The following is a 16855-nucleotide window of genomic DNA, read 5'->3' as shown; positions in this document are numbered from 1 at the left end:
CTCAACCTCAAATTATGTCCTCTGGTTTTACCATTTTCCTTTCTCTGGAAAAGATTTTGTTCTACGTTAATACCCTTCAAGTATTTGAACGTCTGAATCATATCTCCCCTGTCTCTCCTTTCCTCTAGGGTATACATATTCAGGGCTTCCAGTCTCTCCTCATATGTCTTCTGGCGCAAGCCTCCTATCATTTTCATCGCCCTCCTCTGGACCGCCTCAAGTCTTCTTACGTCTTTCGCCAGATACGGTCTCCAAAACTGAACACAATATTCCAAGTGGGGCCTCACCAATGACCTGTACAGGGGCATCAACACCTTCTTCCTTCTACTGACTACGCCTCTGTTTATACAGCCCAGCATCCTTCTGGCAGCAGCCACTGCCTTGTCACACTGTTTTTTCGCCTTTAGATCTTCGGACACTATCACCTCAAGGTCCCTCTCCCCGTCCGTGCATATAAGCTTCTCTCCTCCCAGCATATTCGATTCCTTCCTATTATTAATCCCCAAATGCATTACTCTGCATTTCTTTGCATTGAATTTTAGTTGCCAGGCATTAGACCATTACTCTAACTTTTGCAGATCCTTTTTCATATTTTCCACTCCCTCTTCGGTGTCTACTCTGTTACAAATCTTGGTATCATCTGCAAAAAGGCACACTTTTCCTTCTAACCCTTCAGCAATGTCACTCACATACATATTGAACAGGATTGGCCCCAGCACCGAACCCTGAGGGACTCCACTAGTCACTTTTCCTTCCTTTGAGCGACTTCCATTAACCACCACCCTCTGGCGTCTGTCCGACAGCCAGTTTCTGACCCAGTTCACCACTTTGGGTCCTAACTTCAGCCCTTCAAGTTTGTTCAACAGCCTCCTATGAGGAACTGTATCAAAGGCTTTGCTGAAATCCAAGTAAATTACATCTAACATATGTCCTCGATCCAGCTCTCTGGTCACCCAATCAAAAAATTCAATCAGGTTCATTTGGCACGATTTACCTTTTGTAAAGCCATGTTGCCTCGGATCCTGTAACCCATTAGATTCAAGGAAGTACACTATCCTTTCTTTCAGCAACACTTCCATTATTTTTCCAACAACTGAAGTGAGGCTCACCGGCCTGTAGTTTCCTGCTTCATCCCTGTGACCACTTTTATGAATAGGGACCACATCCGCTCTCCTCCAATCCCCAGGAATCACTCCCGTCTCCAGAGATTTGTTGAACAAGTCTTTAATAGGACTCGCCAGAACCTCTCTGAGCTCCCTTAGTATCCTGGGATGGATCCCGTCTGGTCCCATTGCTTTGCCCACCTTCAGTTTTTCAAGTTGCTCATAAATACCCTCCTCCGTGAACGGCGCAGAATCTACTCCATTTTCTCGTGTAACTTTGCCAGACAATCTCGGTCCTTCTCCAGGATTTTCTTCTGTGAACACAGAACAGAAGTATTTGTTTAGCACATTTGCTTTCTCCTCATCACTCTCCACATATTTGTTCCCAGCATCTTTTAGCCTAGCAATTCCATTTTTTATCTTCCTCCTTTCACTAATATATCTGAAAAAATTTTTATCTCCCTTTTTTACATTTTTAGCCATTTGTTCTTCCGCCTGTGCCTTCGCCAAACGTATCTCTCTCTTGGCTTCTTTCAGTTTCACCCTGTAGTCCTTTCTGCTCTCCTCTTCTTGGTTTTTTTTATATTTCATGAACGCCAACTCTTTCGCCTTTATTTTCTCAGCCACTAGGTTGGAGAACCATATCGGCTTCCTTTTTCTCTTGTTTTTATTGATTTTCTTCACATAAAGGTCCTTAGCCATTTTTATCGCTCCTTTCAGCTTAGACCACTGTCTTTCCACTTCTCTTATGTCCTCCCATCCTAACAGCTCTTTCTTCAGGTACTTTCCCATTGCATTAAAGTCCGTACGTTTGAAATCTAGGACTTTAAGTATCATGCGGCCGCTCTCCACTTTAGCCGTTATATCAAACCAAACCGTTTGATGATCGCTACTACCCAGGTGAGCACCCACTCGAACATTAGAGATACTCTCTCCATTTGTGAGGACCAGATCCAATATCGCTTTTTCCCTTGTGGGTTCCGTCACCATTTGTCTGAGCAGAGCCTCTTGAAAGGCATCCACAATCTCCCAACTTCTTTCCGATTCAGCAGACGGAACATTCCAGTCCACATCCGGCAGGTTGAAATCTCCCAACAGCAGAACCTCCTCTTTCCTTCCAAACTTTTGGATATCCGCAATCAGATCCTTATCAATTTGCTACGATTGAGTCGGAGGTCTGTAGACTTCACCCACGTAGATAGAAGTTCCATCTTCTCTTTTCAGAGCAATCCATCTCGCTTCTTCCTCTCCCCAGGTCCCTTGCATTTCGGTCGCTTGGATATTGATCTTTACATAGAGAGCTACTCCTCCACCTTTATGACCATCTCTGTCCTTCCTAAAAAGATTATATCCCGGTATGTTTGCATCCCATACATGTGATTCACTGAACCATGTCTCTGTGATAGCAACAATATCTAGATCTGCCTCTAACATCAGGGCTTGCAGATCATGAACTTTGTTGCTTAAACTGCGAGCATTTGTGGTCATCGCTTTCCAGCTATTTTTCAGTGATAATCTCCTTTTTCGTATGGATTTTTGTGTCGTTTCACTTTCCGTTGCAATACTAAGAAATGAGTTGCTGATATTGCTTATGTTGCAGCCTTTACTACTATCACATCTTTTCTTTTGCTGGGGGTGGTCTCTATAATTGTCCTTCGTACATACACCACCCCCACCTTCTAGTTTAAATGCCTAGAAAAATATTGTCAAAATTTCTCTGCAAGGTTTCTTTTTCCTGCTGTAGTAATATGTAGCCCATCAGTGCAATATAGCTTCTTGTCCTTCCATGTATTTCCCCATCCTCCTATGTACCTGAAGCCTTCTTGATGACACCAGGCTCTGAGCCATCTATTAAAGTCTTCTGTGTTTTTCACTCTTTGCTCTCCCTTTCCATATGCAGGCAGTATTTCAGAAAAAGCTAAAGTCTTTACAAAAGGTTTCACGCCCTCACCAAGCTCCCGAAAAGCTTTCTGTGCTGCAAGTGTGGAGTTGTTGGCCAGGTCATTTGTTCCCAGATGGATAACAACATCAGTGTTAAAATCCTTAGTTTCTTCCTTAATTATAGTCAGTATTTGCCTGGAACTCCTGGTAGCTGAAGATCCTGGAAGACATTTCACATCAAGTCGCTAGGACTCAAACACGAATCGATGACACCTAACAAGAACAATATCAGTATTAATCTGTACAATATAAAAACTAATATGTAGCCAAATACCTCAACAGTAGTAATAAATAACTAATGAATAAAAGAAAAATGCATAATTATCTACTAGGTGTACTATAAATAATGCAACAATAGGTTTACGCCCCAAGGGGGTGCACAGCTGGCCACCCTCCAGTGTTCTCCCTAGGCCGGCAAACTGCATCTCTTTAGCCCCTTGAGTTCCACCGCCGCCATCGGAAACAGGCCGGTGCCGAGTTCTCCCTGCTTTTCCCTGTGGGGCCGACCAACTCTTGCCACCCGCGTCAATTCTGATGTCGGAGAGGACGTTCTGGGCCAGCCAATCATCCTCTCCGACGTTAGAATTGACGTCGGGTGGCGAGAGTTGGTCGGCCCCGCGGGGAAGAGAAGCAGGGCGAACTCGGCGCCGGCCTTTTCCCGATGGCGGCAGTGGCAGCCTATTCCCCAGTGGCGGTGACAGCATTTTCCCAATGGTGGTGGCATAGGGGAGGGCAGGGAGAAAGAAATAAAGGGGAGGACAGGATGAAACAAAGAAAGAAATGGGGCATGGAGAGAGAGAGAAAAACAGACATACAGAACGAAAGAGGGCATGGAGAGAGAAAAAGAAAGAAGGGGGCAGGGTGAAACAAAGAAAAAGTTTGGGGAGGGAATGAGGTCTGGAGGAGAGGAAGCATACAGGAGGCTGAAAGAAGGGAAGAAATATTGGATGCACAGTCAGAAGAATAAAATGCAACCAGAGACTGATGAAATTATCAAAGGTAGGAAAAATGATTTTATTTTCAATTTAGTGATCAAAATGTGTCCGTTTTGAGAATTTATATATGCTGTCTATATTTTGCACTATGGCCCCCTTTTACTAAACCGCAATAGCGTTTTTTAGCGCAGGGAGCCTATGAGCGTCGAGAGCAGCGTGGGGCATTCAGCGCAGCTCCCTGCGATAAAAACCGCTATTGCGGTTTAGTAAAAAGGGAGGGGGAATATTTGTCTATTTTTGTATAGTTGTTACTGAGGTGACATTGCATAAAGTCATCTGCCTTGACCTCTTTGAAAACCTGCGGAATATAAATGATAATTAACATTTTCTCTGCGTACAGCATGCTTTGTGTTTTTTAAATTTTATTGTTGGTAGATCATTTTGACTTGGCCACAAAGGTAAGGGGGAGGGAGGGAGGGGAGCTGCTGAAAGACATCTAGTAATCCTTGCAGGCTTGACTGCAGGGAATTATTTTTGTAAAATCATGTTTTGTTATGTGACTGGCATTATTTAGACTTTAATTTCTATAAATGAATAGAATGAAAATGATATAAAATTACTTGCTTGTTTTTATGTGCGTGCGCTGAAGGAAAGTGGAGAGAGAGTGGGCTGAGGACGCTGAAGGGAAATGGGGAAGAGAGAGTGGGGAGAAGACGCTGATTTATAAATTGACAATTGTATAGAATATTGTTTCTTTTTATACTTTAATATAAACAATTCAAGGCTTGTGTGGATGGAATCAGGTGGTTTGCGGGGATGGGGACCGAGCTTACCAATAAAATGATATTTTTTTATTTCTCATTATTTGTTTTATTTTTATTTGTTAATTTGTAAAGTGGTGATTGTTATGTATCGGTTTTTTCAAATTTACATCTACTGTCTTTATATTTTGCACTGTATTAGAGGACATGTGTTACTGTTTTTGTGGTGTTGCATTGTATCCAGGGTCTGGTTTCTTGGCGGTTCAGTTTAACTTTTGTGTACATATTTCTATTTTTAGTTTGTGATTATTCCATATTGGGCGAGGGTGTATCTCTGTTCTGTGTGTATGAAAAGAACATAGTTTTCAGTTGGCATTGACTACAGGATCAATTGACTGTGCGGGATCTGGCTTGTTTAGTTTTACAATGTATGTATTGGTGTTCTAGGGCTCACTACAGTATTTAAGATGCTGTCTTTTCCTAGGTACACTCTTGTTGTGCGATATGTGGATTGTTACTAAAAATCATATTTTTCATATAGATGGGGGGGGGTTCAAAAAATGATGGGCCCCGGGTGCCACATACCCTAGGTACGCCACTGCATTTTGTAGAAGAGGCGTCACATGATCAATTTTTTTTGAATTAGTAATGCCTTATAGAATGCCGAATTGTTTGGTATATAGCATAAAAAAATATATTGTTAGATTGCAACCCACAACATAGAAAAATTGATAACTAGATTTACAAATTACATTACATATAATTCAAGCTCATCTAAGTAAATACCAAAGAACAAATAGTATGAGAAAACAAACATTGAATTACACCCCGCAATTACATATTCATAAACCATTAAATTAAAAAATGAATGAAATGAACTTGCTGACAAGTCCGATAAAAATATTTTTAATGAATATCCAAGGAGACCTGAAAGAATGGTGGGAAAGAGCAAGAAAAAGGCCTGAAAAGAGAGAAAAAAAAATGGAAAAGCAAAGGAATCAGAGAGTATAAGGGGAGGGAACAAGGAAGTAAAACAGAGGGAAAGGTCCCAGAGAGCAAGAAGAAGGGAAGGAAAATGGGAAAAAAGAAAAGGGAATAAGAAACAAAATGACAAGGGAGGGGTGAAAAAGAGGTAAGGAAGAAGGGGAAAAAGAGGATGAGGGAGAAAGAAGAAAGAAAAAAATTAAAGAAAAGTGAAATGAAAGGGGAGGTGCAACAAGAGTAAACTTAAAGATCCATTTCTAAATTGAGACCATTAGGAGCCTCACAAAATTAAGTAAAAAGATCTACCTCTATTCTTCACATGAGATTTAAATCCATTTCACCTTCTTTCCATCTTGGCTTGTATGTTTTCAACACAAAAAAAATCATAGTTCAGAGACAGAGGGGGGCTCATAATCGAAACTTAAATACTTCTAAAAACCCACCCAAGTTGACACTTGGACAATCTAAAAGACAAGTCATCCAAGTTCCAATAATCGAAACGGCTTTTTGGATGTATCGATTTTAGGCCTCTGAATGCCGCTGTGCACCCAGATCTAAAAGGGGCATATCTGGAGAAGTGATTAGGGCAGGATCTGGGCCGACCTAGACTTAGGGCTCCTTTTACGAAGGTGCGCTAGGGGCTTAATGTGCGGAATAGCATGCACACTAGCCTTTTGAGCAGGCGGTAGATTTTCGGCTACCTCACGCTATAGCATGCGCCCCGGTGCGTGCGATAAAACCGCTAGCGCACCTTCGTAAAGGAGCCCTTAGTCTTGCAGAGATAATCTTTTTTTTTGTTTGTTTGTTTTTTTAAATAATTCTTTATTTGTTTTCAAATTGAACAGCAAGTGCACAGAAGAATATATTATACAAATTATTGCACAATAGCACATTAATATCTACCACATAAAATCTAGTGATGCAATAACCCCCCCTACCACCCATCCTTTCTAACATTTTAATAGGAATATACACGTGAGCGGCATAATCAAAAAAAGTGTCTAAGTCCCCTTTTGGCCTAAGTCCTTAAACGTTCAACGCAGAAGCAGGGAAAGTGTCCATAACCTAACCAAACGTCCTTGTGTTGATTATAATACTAATACTAATAATAATAATAACAGTTTATATACCGCAGGATCGTGAAGTTCTATGCGGTTTACAATGAATTACAATGAATTTAAAAGATTCAATGCGGTTTACAATGAATTAGAAGATTTGGCCTTCCTCTGCCTAAACGTCCAATCACCACTACATCTAAAAGTACACCCACACCACGTCTACACTTTTCAGCCATAATGAAACAAAAAAAACGCCTAAGCCACAAACATCCAACAGAAGGGCTTTTAGGCGAAGGAGGGAGCCAGTCCTTCGCCTAAAAGCTGGATTCTGTCAAAAACAACACCGGTTACAGAACACCTCCCCCCCACACACACACAATGATCCAGGCAGGAGGGTGCCCAAGCCCTTCTGCCATGTCGAACTGCGACCCCCCCCCCCCCCCCCGACAACATCGGGGCAAGAGGGAGCTCAAGCCCTCTTGCCCTGGCCAACCTCAGCACCCCCGACATATTGGGGCAAGAGGGAGCCCAAGCCCTCTTGCCCCGCCGATTAACATCGGGCCAGGAGAGAGCCCAAGCTCTCCTGGCCCCGGCGATCCCCCCCCTCCCCCGCCACTACTCGTTCGGGCCAAGAGGGAGCCCAATCCCTCCTGGCCCTGGCGACCCCCCCTGCCGCTACTCGTTCGAGCCTATTCTGATTGGCCCAGGCATCTTAAGCCCCACCTGTGGGCGGGGCTTTGGGACGGCTGGGCCTATCCGGCCCCATTCTGCCATTGGCTGCCTGCCGGACAGGCGGGTTTGGCACCCGTCTGTCCGGCCCCTGAAACAAGGTACGGGGAAGGGGGGTGGGGGGGTCGTGGGGTCGGCCAGGGGGTCGCGGGTCAGCTGGGGGGGGCGATCGGGGGTTCTGGGGGGGTGGTCAGGGGGAGGGGGGGTTGTGTCGAGGGCAGGAGGGCCTGGGATCCCTCCTGCCCGTAATGTAGTGCGGGGTGGGGGTAGGGGGTCGCCAGGGCCAGAAGGGCTTGGGCTCCCTCCTGGCCCATTCAAGTAGCGGCGGGGGGGTCGCCGCAGGCCAGGAGAGCCTGGCCTCTCTCCTGGCCCACTCGATTCGGGGGTCGTCGCGGGCCAGGAGAGCTTGGGCTCTCTCCTGGCCCAATGTTAATTGCGAGGGGGGGGGTGATGGATCGCGGCAGGAGAGATGCCTCATCTCCCCTACCGCGATGCCATCACTCCTCTACCGGAACTGCTGCGACCCGCGGCAGGAGAGATAGGGCATCTCTCCTGCTGCGGGTCGTGGCAGTTCGGGTAGAGGAGTGATGGCATCGTGGTAGGGGAGATGAGGCATCTCTCCTGCCACGATGGTTGCACTGGGTAGGTTGCCGGGCCGCTGAACTGATGGCACCAGCGGCCATCAGCTCAGCGGCCCCTTTTTTGGCACTTAGACCTGGTTTGACTACGTCTAAGTCAAAAAGGTCTAAGTGCCGACTAGGCAACTTGTAAATGTTTTGGTTATACCTGTTGTACGCCTAGGTGTAGGTCGGCCCACCTCCCGCCCACCCTTTCCCCTCCTCTAAACACACCTCTTTTCTCTCTGTGCGTTTAGTGGCAGGGGAAAGGCCTAAGCTGTTTTTAGATACGTCTAAAAACCAGCTTTGGTTATGGGTACTTGGACGATCAGGCTTTTTGATCGTCCAAGTAGCCATTTAGGACACTTTTTAGACTTTTTTTTTTAATTATTATTACCCCCATATTATATAACATATTATGTAAAATTATTCCCAACTCCCTCCCCCCTTTAGTGTGCTAAAAAAGAAAAGGAGAAGAGAAGAATTGATGACTATTCACCACAATATTTTGCCAATGGCCCCCATATTTTTATAAAGTTAGTATATGTCCCTCTTTGTATTGCTATTGCTCGTTCCATTTTAAATATATGGCATAAAGAATTCCACCAAAATATGTAACTAAGGTTACTGTGATTTTTCCAATTGTTGGTTATATGTTGGATGCCAACCCCTGCCATGACTAATAAAAGCTTGTTGTTATATGATGAATTTCCTGCAGAGATAATCTAAGGTTTTACGAGACTTCCTGAACGGAACTTATACGTTGTGACTTAAATGATGTAAAAACAGGTATAAGTTTCCTAAAGGTATCCAGAGTGACCAGATAACCACTGCAGAGACAAAGTAAAAGACCCACACACACTTCCCCAGTATTCACTCATCCCCTCACGCCCCCGCAAAGATCGGAATAAAAACATGCATACCTGCCTCCAGAACATCAGCACCTACTATAGGAAAGCCTAGTAGAGCTGCACACAGGTCTCTTAAATAGGCTGGGGGTGGGCTAGTGAACCATAGAGAGGAGGACCCTGGCCCATAAGCCACTCTAACCACTACATTTATAGTGGTACATGTGCGCCCACCAAAAAACCCTAAAATCCTATTGTAGTGCCATATAGGTGCTTTCAACCATAAGGGCTATTGGGGATGTAGACAGGTGGGTTTTGGAGGTGTTTTGGGGGGCTCACCATAACCTATAAGGGAGTTCTGGTGAGATGTTTATGTGGCACCCTTTTTGTGAAGTTCACAGCAGTGGCATGTAAGATGCCCTACTGCTATGTAGACATGTCTGGGTGGCCAGTCTATAACAATACTGGCCCCTCCCACATCCAAAAGGTCTTGTTCTGGGCATTTGGGACTTGGATGAATTTTTGGTCTAGAATGTGGTATAAAGAAAGACGTAGTGGCGGTCTGGACAATCAAACGTCTGGCCATACAGATAGACAATTTTCAAAAAATTGAATAGTTTAGATTTACTTTTTGAGAATGGAAATTTTACCGGTGCCAACTTTGGGTGACTAGCGCCCTGCGTCCAAATCGGATTTAGATGTTTCTTTTGATTATGGCCCTCAAGAGTGTTCTGCACTATTCCAGTGCTCCACAAGAGGGGCTAATAATATATTCCTGTTTAAACAGCTGTGATGTTCAATAATTCTTGTTTTTGACCATTTTTTTTTTTGTTTTCCCAACATAGAATAATGGGCAAGGACGCTAGATAATATAATTGACAGCTGCAGTATTACAGTCTGAAGTATGCTTAAGCCTAAAGGTGATCTTAGAGGATGAGTAAAAATGGTAATACTAATCATAGCATGCTGGTAAACACTACAAGATACACATGATTTGTGGTCCAAATGGCAAATGCTTTCAGTTATAGTTGGTTTCACTGGTAATACTGAGGTAACTAATTGGTGGATCTACAACAATTGGTAGAAAGACAATTGATAGGAAGAGAATTGGTTAGATATGACTGTTGGTAGGAAGACAATTGTTAGGAAACTTAGAAAATTACCTGGCTGGTTTAGTGCCCTTTTTTTTAAAAGAAGCTTTGTATGGAAACGCGGTGTGTTCGCGGGTCTGTTCCTGGTCAAGCACTGCATTACACTCACACACCACCAGCGAGAATACCCACCCACCCTACATGGGGCTGGTGAGGCACTTAGTGTTGATGCTCTGCATGGTGATGGTTTTCTCCATCTCATCCAGCTGGCTCCATTATTCCAGCCCAGGAGCCTCTTGACGATTGGTGGGGTGAAGAGTAGGATGGAAGACAGGCCGGTGCCAGGAGGAGGAGAGGCGCAAACTGCACAAAATTCCCCTGCTGGCTGGGCACAACATCTTTCTTAATGGAGACTGGTAAATAGTGGAGTACTTTATCAACATATTTATAAATGATCAGTAAAAGGGAGTGATGAGTAGAGTGATTGTATAACTATGTGTCATCTTTAAATTTAAAGTTATTATAGCGTGCAAATTCTGAGGCATTACAGAAGGATCTTGCAAGACTGAGGGACTGGGTGTCTAAATGGAAGATGAAATTTATTGTAGACAGTTGCAAAGTTATGCATTTCGAATGCATCTAGAAACCTCTCTTAATCAATTGTTCTTACTTATTATGCATGGGCTGCTGTTTCATTTTTCTTGTACCTTTGGGTTGTTTCCATTTGAGGGTTGTTTCAGTCTCCCCATTTTTCATTGTATCACAGGTTGAAACAGTTGGTCCTTTGTCTACTTTTTACCTGTTGTTCCCGGTAAAATAATAAAAAAAATAATCCTAATTATAGGTATACAGTACTAGGTTTCATATTGGGATTATTGGCTCAAGAAAAGGATCTTGGACTTGTTGAAGACAATGTGCTGAAATCCTCAGCTCAGTGGGCAGCAGCAGTCAAAAAAGTATAGAATGTTAGGAATTATTTAAAAAGGAATATTTGAATGCTTTTGTATTGCTCTATGGCAGGGGTAGGGAACTCCGGTCCTCGAGAGCCGTATTCCAGTTGGGTTTTCATGATTTCCCCAATGAATATGCATTGAAAGCAGTACATGCAAATAGATCTCATGCATATTCATTGGGGAAATCCTGAAAACCCGACTGGAATACGGCTCTCGAGGACCGGAGTTCCCTACTCCTGCTCTATGGTATGACCATACCCAGAGTGCTTTGTGCAGTTTTTGTTGTTCCGATTCAAAAAAGATAGAGAAGAACACCCAAAATTATAAAGTAGATGGAAAGGTTCCTCTATGAGAAAAAATCTAAGTAGGTACAGCTTTTTAACTTGGAGAAGAGATGACTGAGAGGAGATATGATATAGATTTATACATTTATGAGTGGAGTGGAATGGGTAAATAGGGAACAGACCTTATTAAGACTAGGAGATGGGACTAATAGGAAGCATATTTAAAACAAACCAGGGAAACTAGAATAAAGCTATGAAATGTATTGCTAGAAGATGCAGTCTAGGCAGTTAGAATAGCTGGATTTAAAATGGGTTTAAACAAGTTCCTGGAGGAACTTGGGAAAGCAGTGCTTATCTCTAGTTTTGAGGAACTAGGAATGAATGAGATCCTGCTCAATGCTTGTGATCTGGATTGGAGTCTGTCAGAGACAGAATGCTGGGCTAGGTGGACCTTTAGTTTAACCTAGTATAGCATATTTTGGGGTGTATTCTATAAAGTGGGCACTAACATGTATGGTATATATGTGTATGCACATATGCGTGTAAATACCAAAATTCTACCTTGGTTCTATTCTGCAAATAAATGCATTTATTACATAGTATGTATATTGCAAGTAGGTATACACATAGGCGGAGTCTAGGCGGTATTCACAATTATGTAAGCATTTCTCCAGCACTATGGCTGGTGTAAGTGTTCATGTCTAACAGTATATGCCCATATATACATGATTACACTGATACTCTGTAAAGAAAAGTATATAGAATTATCTCCTTTATGTTCTGTGACCATCCTTATATAATATGTAAAACACTTGAACCTGTGCCTACATGATTGGGCTCAGTGATAGAGCTCCCTGGTTTAAGACTAGCCTGGGCTGGCACCTGTCTTGCTATGTTGTAATCTCTTTGCAGCTGGTTGTTCTAGGATTTTTGCTAGGGTAAATAAGACTGTCTTCAAACCTTCACTGCTGCTGCCTTTTTTCAGTTGTCTTTTGCTAGAGGAAAGGATTATCTGAAGCATATCATGGAGATTCACAAGGAGAATGGCTATGGCTGCAGCATCTGCAACCGCCGCTTTGCGTTGAAAGCCACGTACCATGCCCATATGGTCATCCATCGGGAGAACCTGCCAGACCCTGAAGTGCAGAAGTAAGAGCTGCTACAAGTTTTCTATCTTTGGCCTTCTGCGCCGCACTGTCCCTTACTATGATATTTTACTTCCACTGACCTTTACTGCAGAACTTGACACTGCAGAAGTCCATTTCCTACCTTACATTGTGCAGAGTTTCACACTGTGTTATCCTGCATTTAGGGCTTCAGTTGTAGACAAAAAGAAAGTGGAACTGTGGAGGCAGGGGCTGGATTAGGGAGTAGAGTGACTGCTCTCTGCTCCAGGCTCATCCCCTCCTCTCCTCTTCACTGCAGGCTGCCTGGAAAGGAGGGGATGAAGCTCTGAAGTCTGAAAAGAAGTGATGGAACTGCGTTCCAGGCTTTTCACCCAGAAATTGTGCCCTGCCTGCACTGCAGTATCCTGCTTCTAGCATTCCTCCCAGAAACTGGGACTTTTGTTTAGGAAGGTAATATGACAACCATAGGAGGATTGTGTTTTTAAATATGAAGATTGTTCCTCTTCCTTTGAGTGAAGTCCAACTTTGAATTGATTGTCTAGGTAGGAAAAGGGAAGTCCAAGTCAGAAGGTTGACAGGGAAAACACATGGAATCTTCAGCAAGAAGAAATGAACATCTGTGTAAATAAAAGACTGTGTAATATCTTCACATTGACTGGTGGCCTTCTTTGACCTTTATATACCCTACTTTTTGTGGCTCATCAGTTACAAGCCTTCAGCAGGAAAAACCATTTTACCAAAAAAAAACAACAAAACAACATTCAGAAAATAAACAGGGCGTTTACTCAGGGCTCTGTGTATATATAAATGCTTACACTTAAATTGTAGGTGATAGGTTTTGCAAACTTTATGTGTAAGTGCTAACATTTGCACATGTAAGTTGCAAATTTTACAAACCTGTATGTCTAAGGGAAGCCAATCAGCCTAACACTTGTGTATACCTGGAAGTAAATGTAAATGCCCGTGGGGAAATATTTTGAGATATGCATTCATATGATTGCAAAATAGGAATTCTTTTCAGCCTGATCAAGCAATTCCCTAGAGCATGCTTCTTTCAAAACTCTTCATGCTGTGTGGGTATACACATTTAAGTAGTGGCTTTCTAAAATCACTCTTTACATGTATTTGGGCATTCCAAAATGAGCCCCTGAGTGTGGAGGGAAGGGAAAAATAGACTTGAATCTTCTATTTCAATGAGTGTTTTCTCTTGCATTTCAGGTACATTCATCCTTGTGAACACTGTGGAAGAATTTTCAACAGTATTGGGAATCTGGAGCGGCATAAACTTATACACTCAGGTAATAGTTTAAGACACATTCTATGTTTGCTTGGATGCAGACCAGGGAAAATGTACAAAGCCGTCTTTCTCTTGGATTTGCAATAGAGAGGTATATGACTGAGTAGTTTGTAGTTAAGAAAAATTAAGCTGAATGACTGGAAAGGGGGTTCAGGTTAGCTAATTGTACTATCTTTTCTTCAGAATATGAAGCACTCTCTGTTTCTGTAGATACACTAACTATTCTCTTGCACTTCAGGAAGTAGGGACCACAGACTGTTTCTGCTAGCCTGGCATTTGATTGATTTATGTAGCATGTTTCCATCATTCAGGATGATCCAGCAAACCAATATGAGTCAATCAGATGTGGTGGATGTCACCTGTGACTCTCTTGTAATTGAGTCCATCCAAAAGAATGCTTTTTAATATGTGGTACACATAGCCCTGTAGAATAGGTCTTATCATTTCTGGAACCCTGTGGGTTTGGGCCAAAACTGGACATCTCTCCTTGAAAGCATTTATGAGAAAGAATAGTATAGTGAAATGGTATTACAATGCCACTAAATGTACTCTACAAAATTAGGGCTAATCAAGCTTAATCTTCCTCTCTACTCCCATTCATCCTTTATCTTCCCCTCTTCACTCCACCTATCCTTCTACTGTGTTAACTCCATCTCCCTCACTCTTCTCCATCCTTTCCTCTGTCATCCATCATTTCATTCCCCCTTCTGACCTCGCATCCCCCTCACTCCTCCCATTATTTCTTAATCTTTCCATCTACTCCACATGCCTGCTTTTCTTGTCTCCACTTTGTGGTTTCCTTCAGATGTACATGAAAACTGTACTGTGGTAGCATGGATGGCACCAGGCATGGGGCCTTCACAGATAAGGTCAGCAAACAGGGTCAATCAAAAGCAAAAGTATTTATTATGAGCCAAAACATAACAAAGGTCTGTTATTGTCACAGATGGTAAGAAACATAGTAGATGAGGGCAGATAAAGACCCAAATGGTCCATCCATTCTGCCCAACTTGATTCAATTTAAAATTATTTTATTTTTTAAACATAGGCAGAATTTTACTCTCTCAGGTTCCCCAAAGTGCAGAACAAAGAGGGGCCAAAATCTCACATCAAAATAAAAGCATACAAAACACAGTGGAATGAAACACCTGTATCTGGATGAACATACAAAATTTTATTATGAGAAGTCATCTTTAAGTTAAAAAAAAAAAATTCCAATGTAGATAGTGGTCTATACATGGATTTTTATGATTTTCACATTCATATGTGACGAGAGAGGAACACACAAATATGTTGTCTCCAATGTCCCTGTTAAGATAGTGGACCAATTGGACTCCTGAGGAAGACAACTGAAACATGGATTGTGGGACTTTCTTGAGCCAGTGGGCTGTTCTGATGCCAGCAGGCAGGCATTCCCACAGTCCTGAGAGGCCTAAGTTCCATCAAGCTGCGGACCACAGTCTGTGGATGAATGGCTGAAGGGGCATAGCCAAAGGGGCAAGACATGCCCTTTTGGAGTCTGGAGGAGTCAGAAGCAGGAAATTATAGTTTCCAATTGTAATGGGGAAAAGAAAGGCAAAGATGATATCATCTGCTTCTGTAAAAGGCCTTATGGACCAACATTGTGTTCCCCTCGTGACAACTTCTTTTTTTTTTTTTTTTTTTTAAATTTCTTTATTGATATTTTGAACTTGACAATGTATACATTTGAAAAATCGGAAAAAAAAAACAACTATATGAAAATACACTATTAACATCAGAAATATTACAATAAAAATTTTAAATCCCTTCTTAACCTATAACCTATGACAACTTCTAATATTAGTAACATGAGTCCATCTATTCATTCTGCTTCTTTATCCTCTGGTGAACCATCACCTCCTCCTCAACGAGGAACATCTAAAGGGATATACGAGTCTGATATAAAGGAGAAAGGCTTATCCCCTCAACAAGTAGCTGGTTTGGGTTCACATGTGGAACTTTTGGATCGGAGCAAAGGATCAGCTGCTGCCCCATTCTTGGTTCCTGTTCATATGTTTTCTGGGACAGATTTAAGTTCTGTTTCTATGGACAAAGCAATTACCTTACAAGACATCTAGTTAGTGGTAAATTGAATAGAAGTTTTCTTGCAAAGTACAGTTTCCAAGTTGTGTCAGTTTTCTTCTGAAATTATAACTAAAGTGATTGAACATGAATCTCAATTAACCTTAATTGAAAACAGACTTGAAAAATTAGATTCTTCAGTTTTAGCTTTGCAAATGTCAGCAGTTTCAAATACTACTACTACTACTTATCACTAAGGCATACGCATCGCTATACATTTTGACATTTATAGACAGTCTCTGCTTGGAAGAGCTTACAGTTAGAGAAGGACACAGGGAAAACATTTGTCCCTGTCTCCACCCCGTCCCCGTGAACTCGGTCCCTGCAAGCTCTGTCCCGTCCCCGAAAACCATCTGATCCCATCCTCATAAGCCTCAAATAATTTTATACTGAACTTATTTTATTAAAGTATAAAAAGAAACAACATTCTGTACAATTGTCATTTTATAAATCAGAGTTCTGGCTGCCAAACTAGAGGAAGAGATCTTCAACTTTCAGGGCTTTGTTTATAAACATTTATCAACACAGCTACAATACTACTTTATCCTAAAGAAAAGAAATAGAATTTTTTTTCTACCTTTGTTGTCTGGTTTCTGCTTTCCTCATCTTCTCATCATTCTCTTCCTTCTATCCACTGTCTGCCTTCTCTCTGCCTCTTCCATATTTGCTCTATTTCTATGCCTCTGCTCGAGGCAACTGCTCTATTTCTATGCCTCTACGAGAAACTGTCTGCCTCTCCCTTCCATCTCCCCCCCCACACACACACACATTGGTCTGGCTCCCATCTTCTTCCCTCCATGTCTGGCATCTCTGTCTTTTTCCTTTCCATCTTTCACTCCCTCCCCCAGGTGGTTTTTAGCATCTCTTTCCTCCTTTGAGATCTAATATCTGTCTCCTCCCCCTCCCCCAATGCTCTGGTATCTCTTTCTCCTCCCCCTTCCTTTTCTTATCTGCTCTTCCTTCTCACTTTGTTTTCTACCTCTTGTCTACTTTCCATTTCTCAATTTCCCTTTCATTGTGTGTA

The 16855-nt window shown here is 42.4% G+C and overlaps 1 protein-coding gene across 2 annotated transcripts in view; it reads left to right on the top strand.

Annotated features, from left to right (window-relative positions):
• PRDM15 (PR/SET domain 15) overlaps positions 1–16855 on the top strand; it is a 354917-nt gene that overhangs the window by 240671 nt on the left and 97391 nt on the right. For both annotated transcript variants that reach the window (XM_033942187.1, XM_033942188.1), the window contains 2 exons: positions 12290–12453; positions 13650–13729. In XM_033942187.1, the coding sequence (XP_033798078.1) occupies positions 12290–12453; positions 13650–13729 (244 nt within the window). The remainder of the gene's footprint in view (positions 1–12289; positions 12454–13649; positions 13730–16855) is intronic.

Source organism: Geotrypetes seraphini, chromosome 4 (genome assembly GCF_902459505.1).
Source record: "Geotrypetes seraphini chromosome 4, aGeoSer1.1, whole genome shotgun sequence".
Lineage (NCBI taxonomy): Eukaryota > Metazoa > Chordata > Amphibia > Gymnophiona > Dermophiidae > Geotrypetes > Geotrypetes seraphini.
This window is presented reverse-complemented; position numbering and strand designations above follow the sequence as displayed.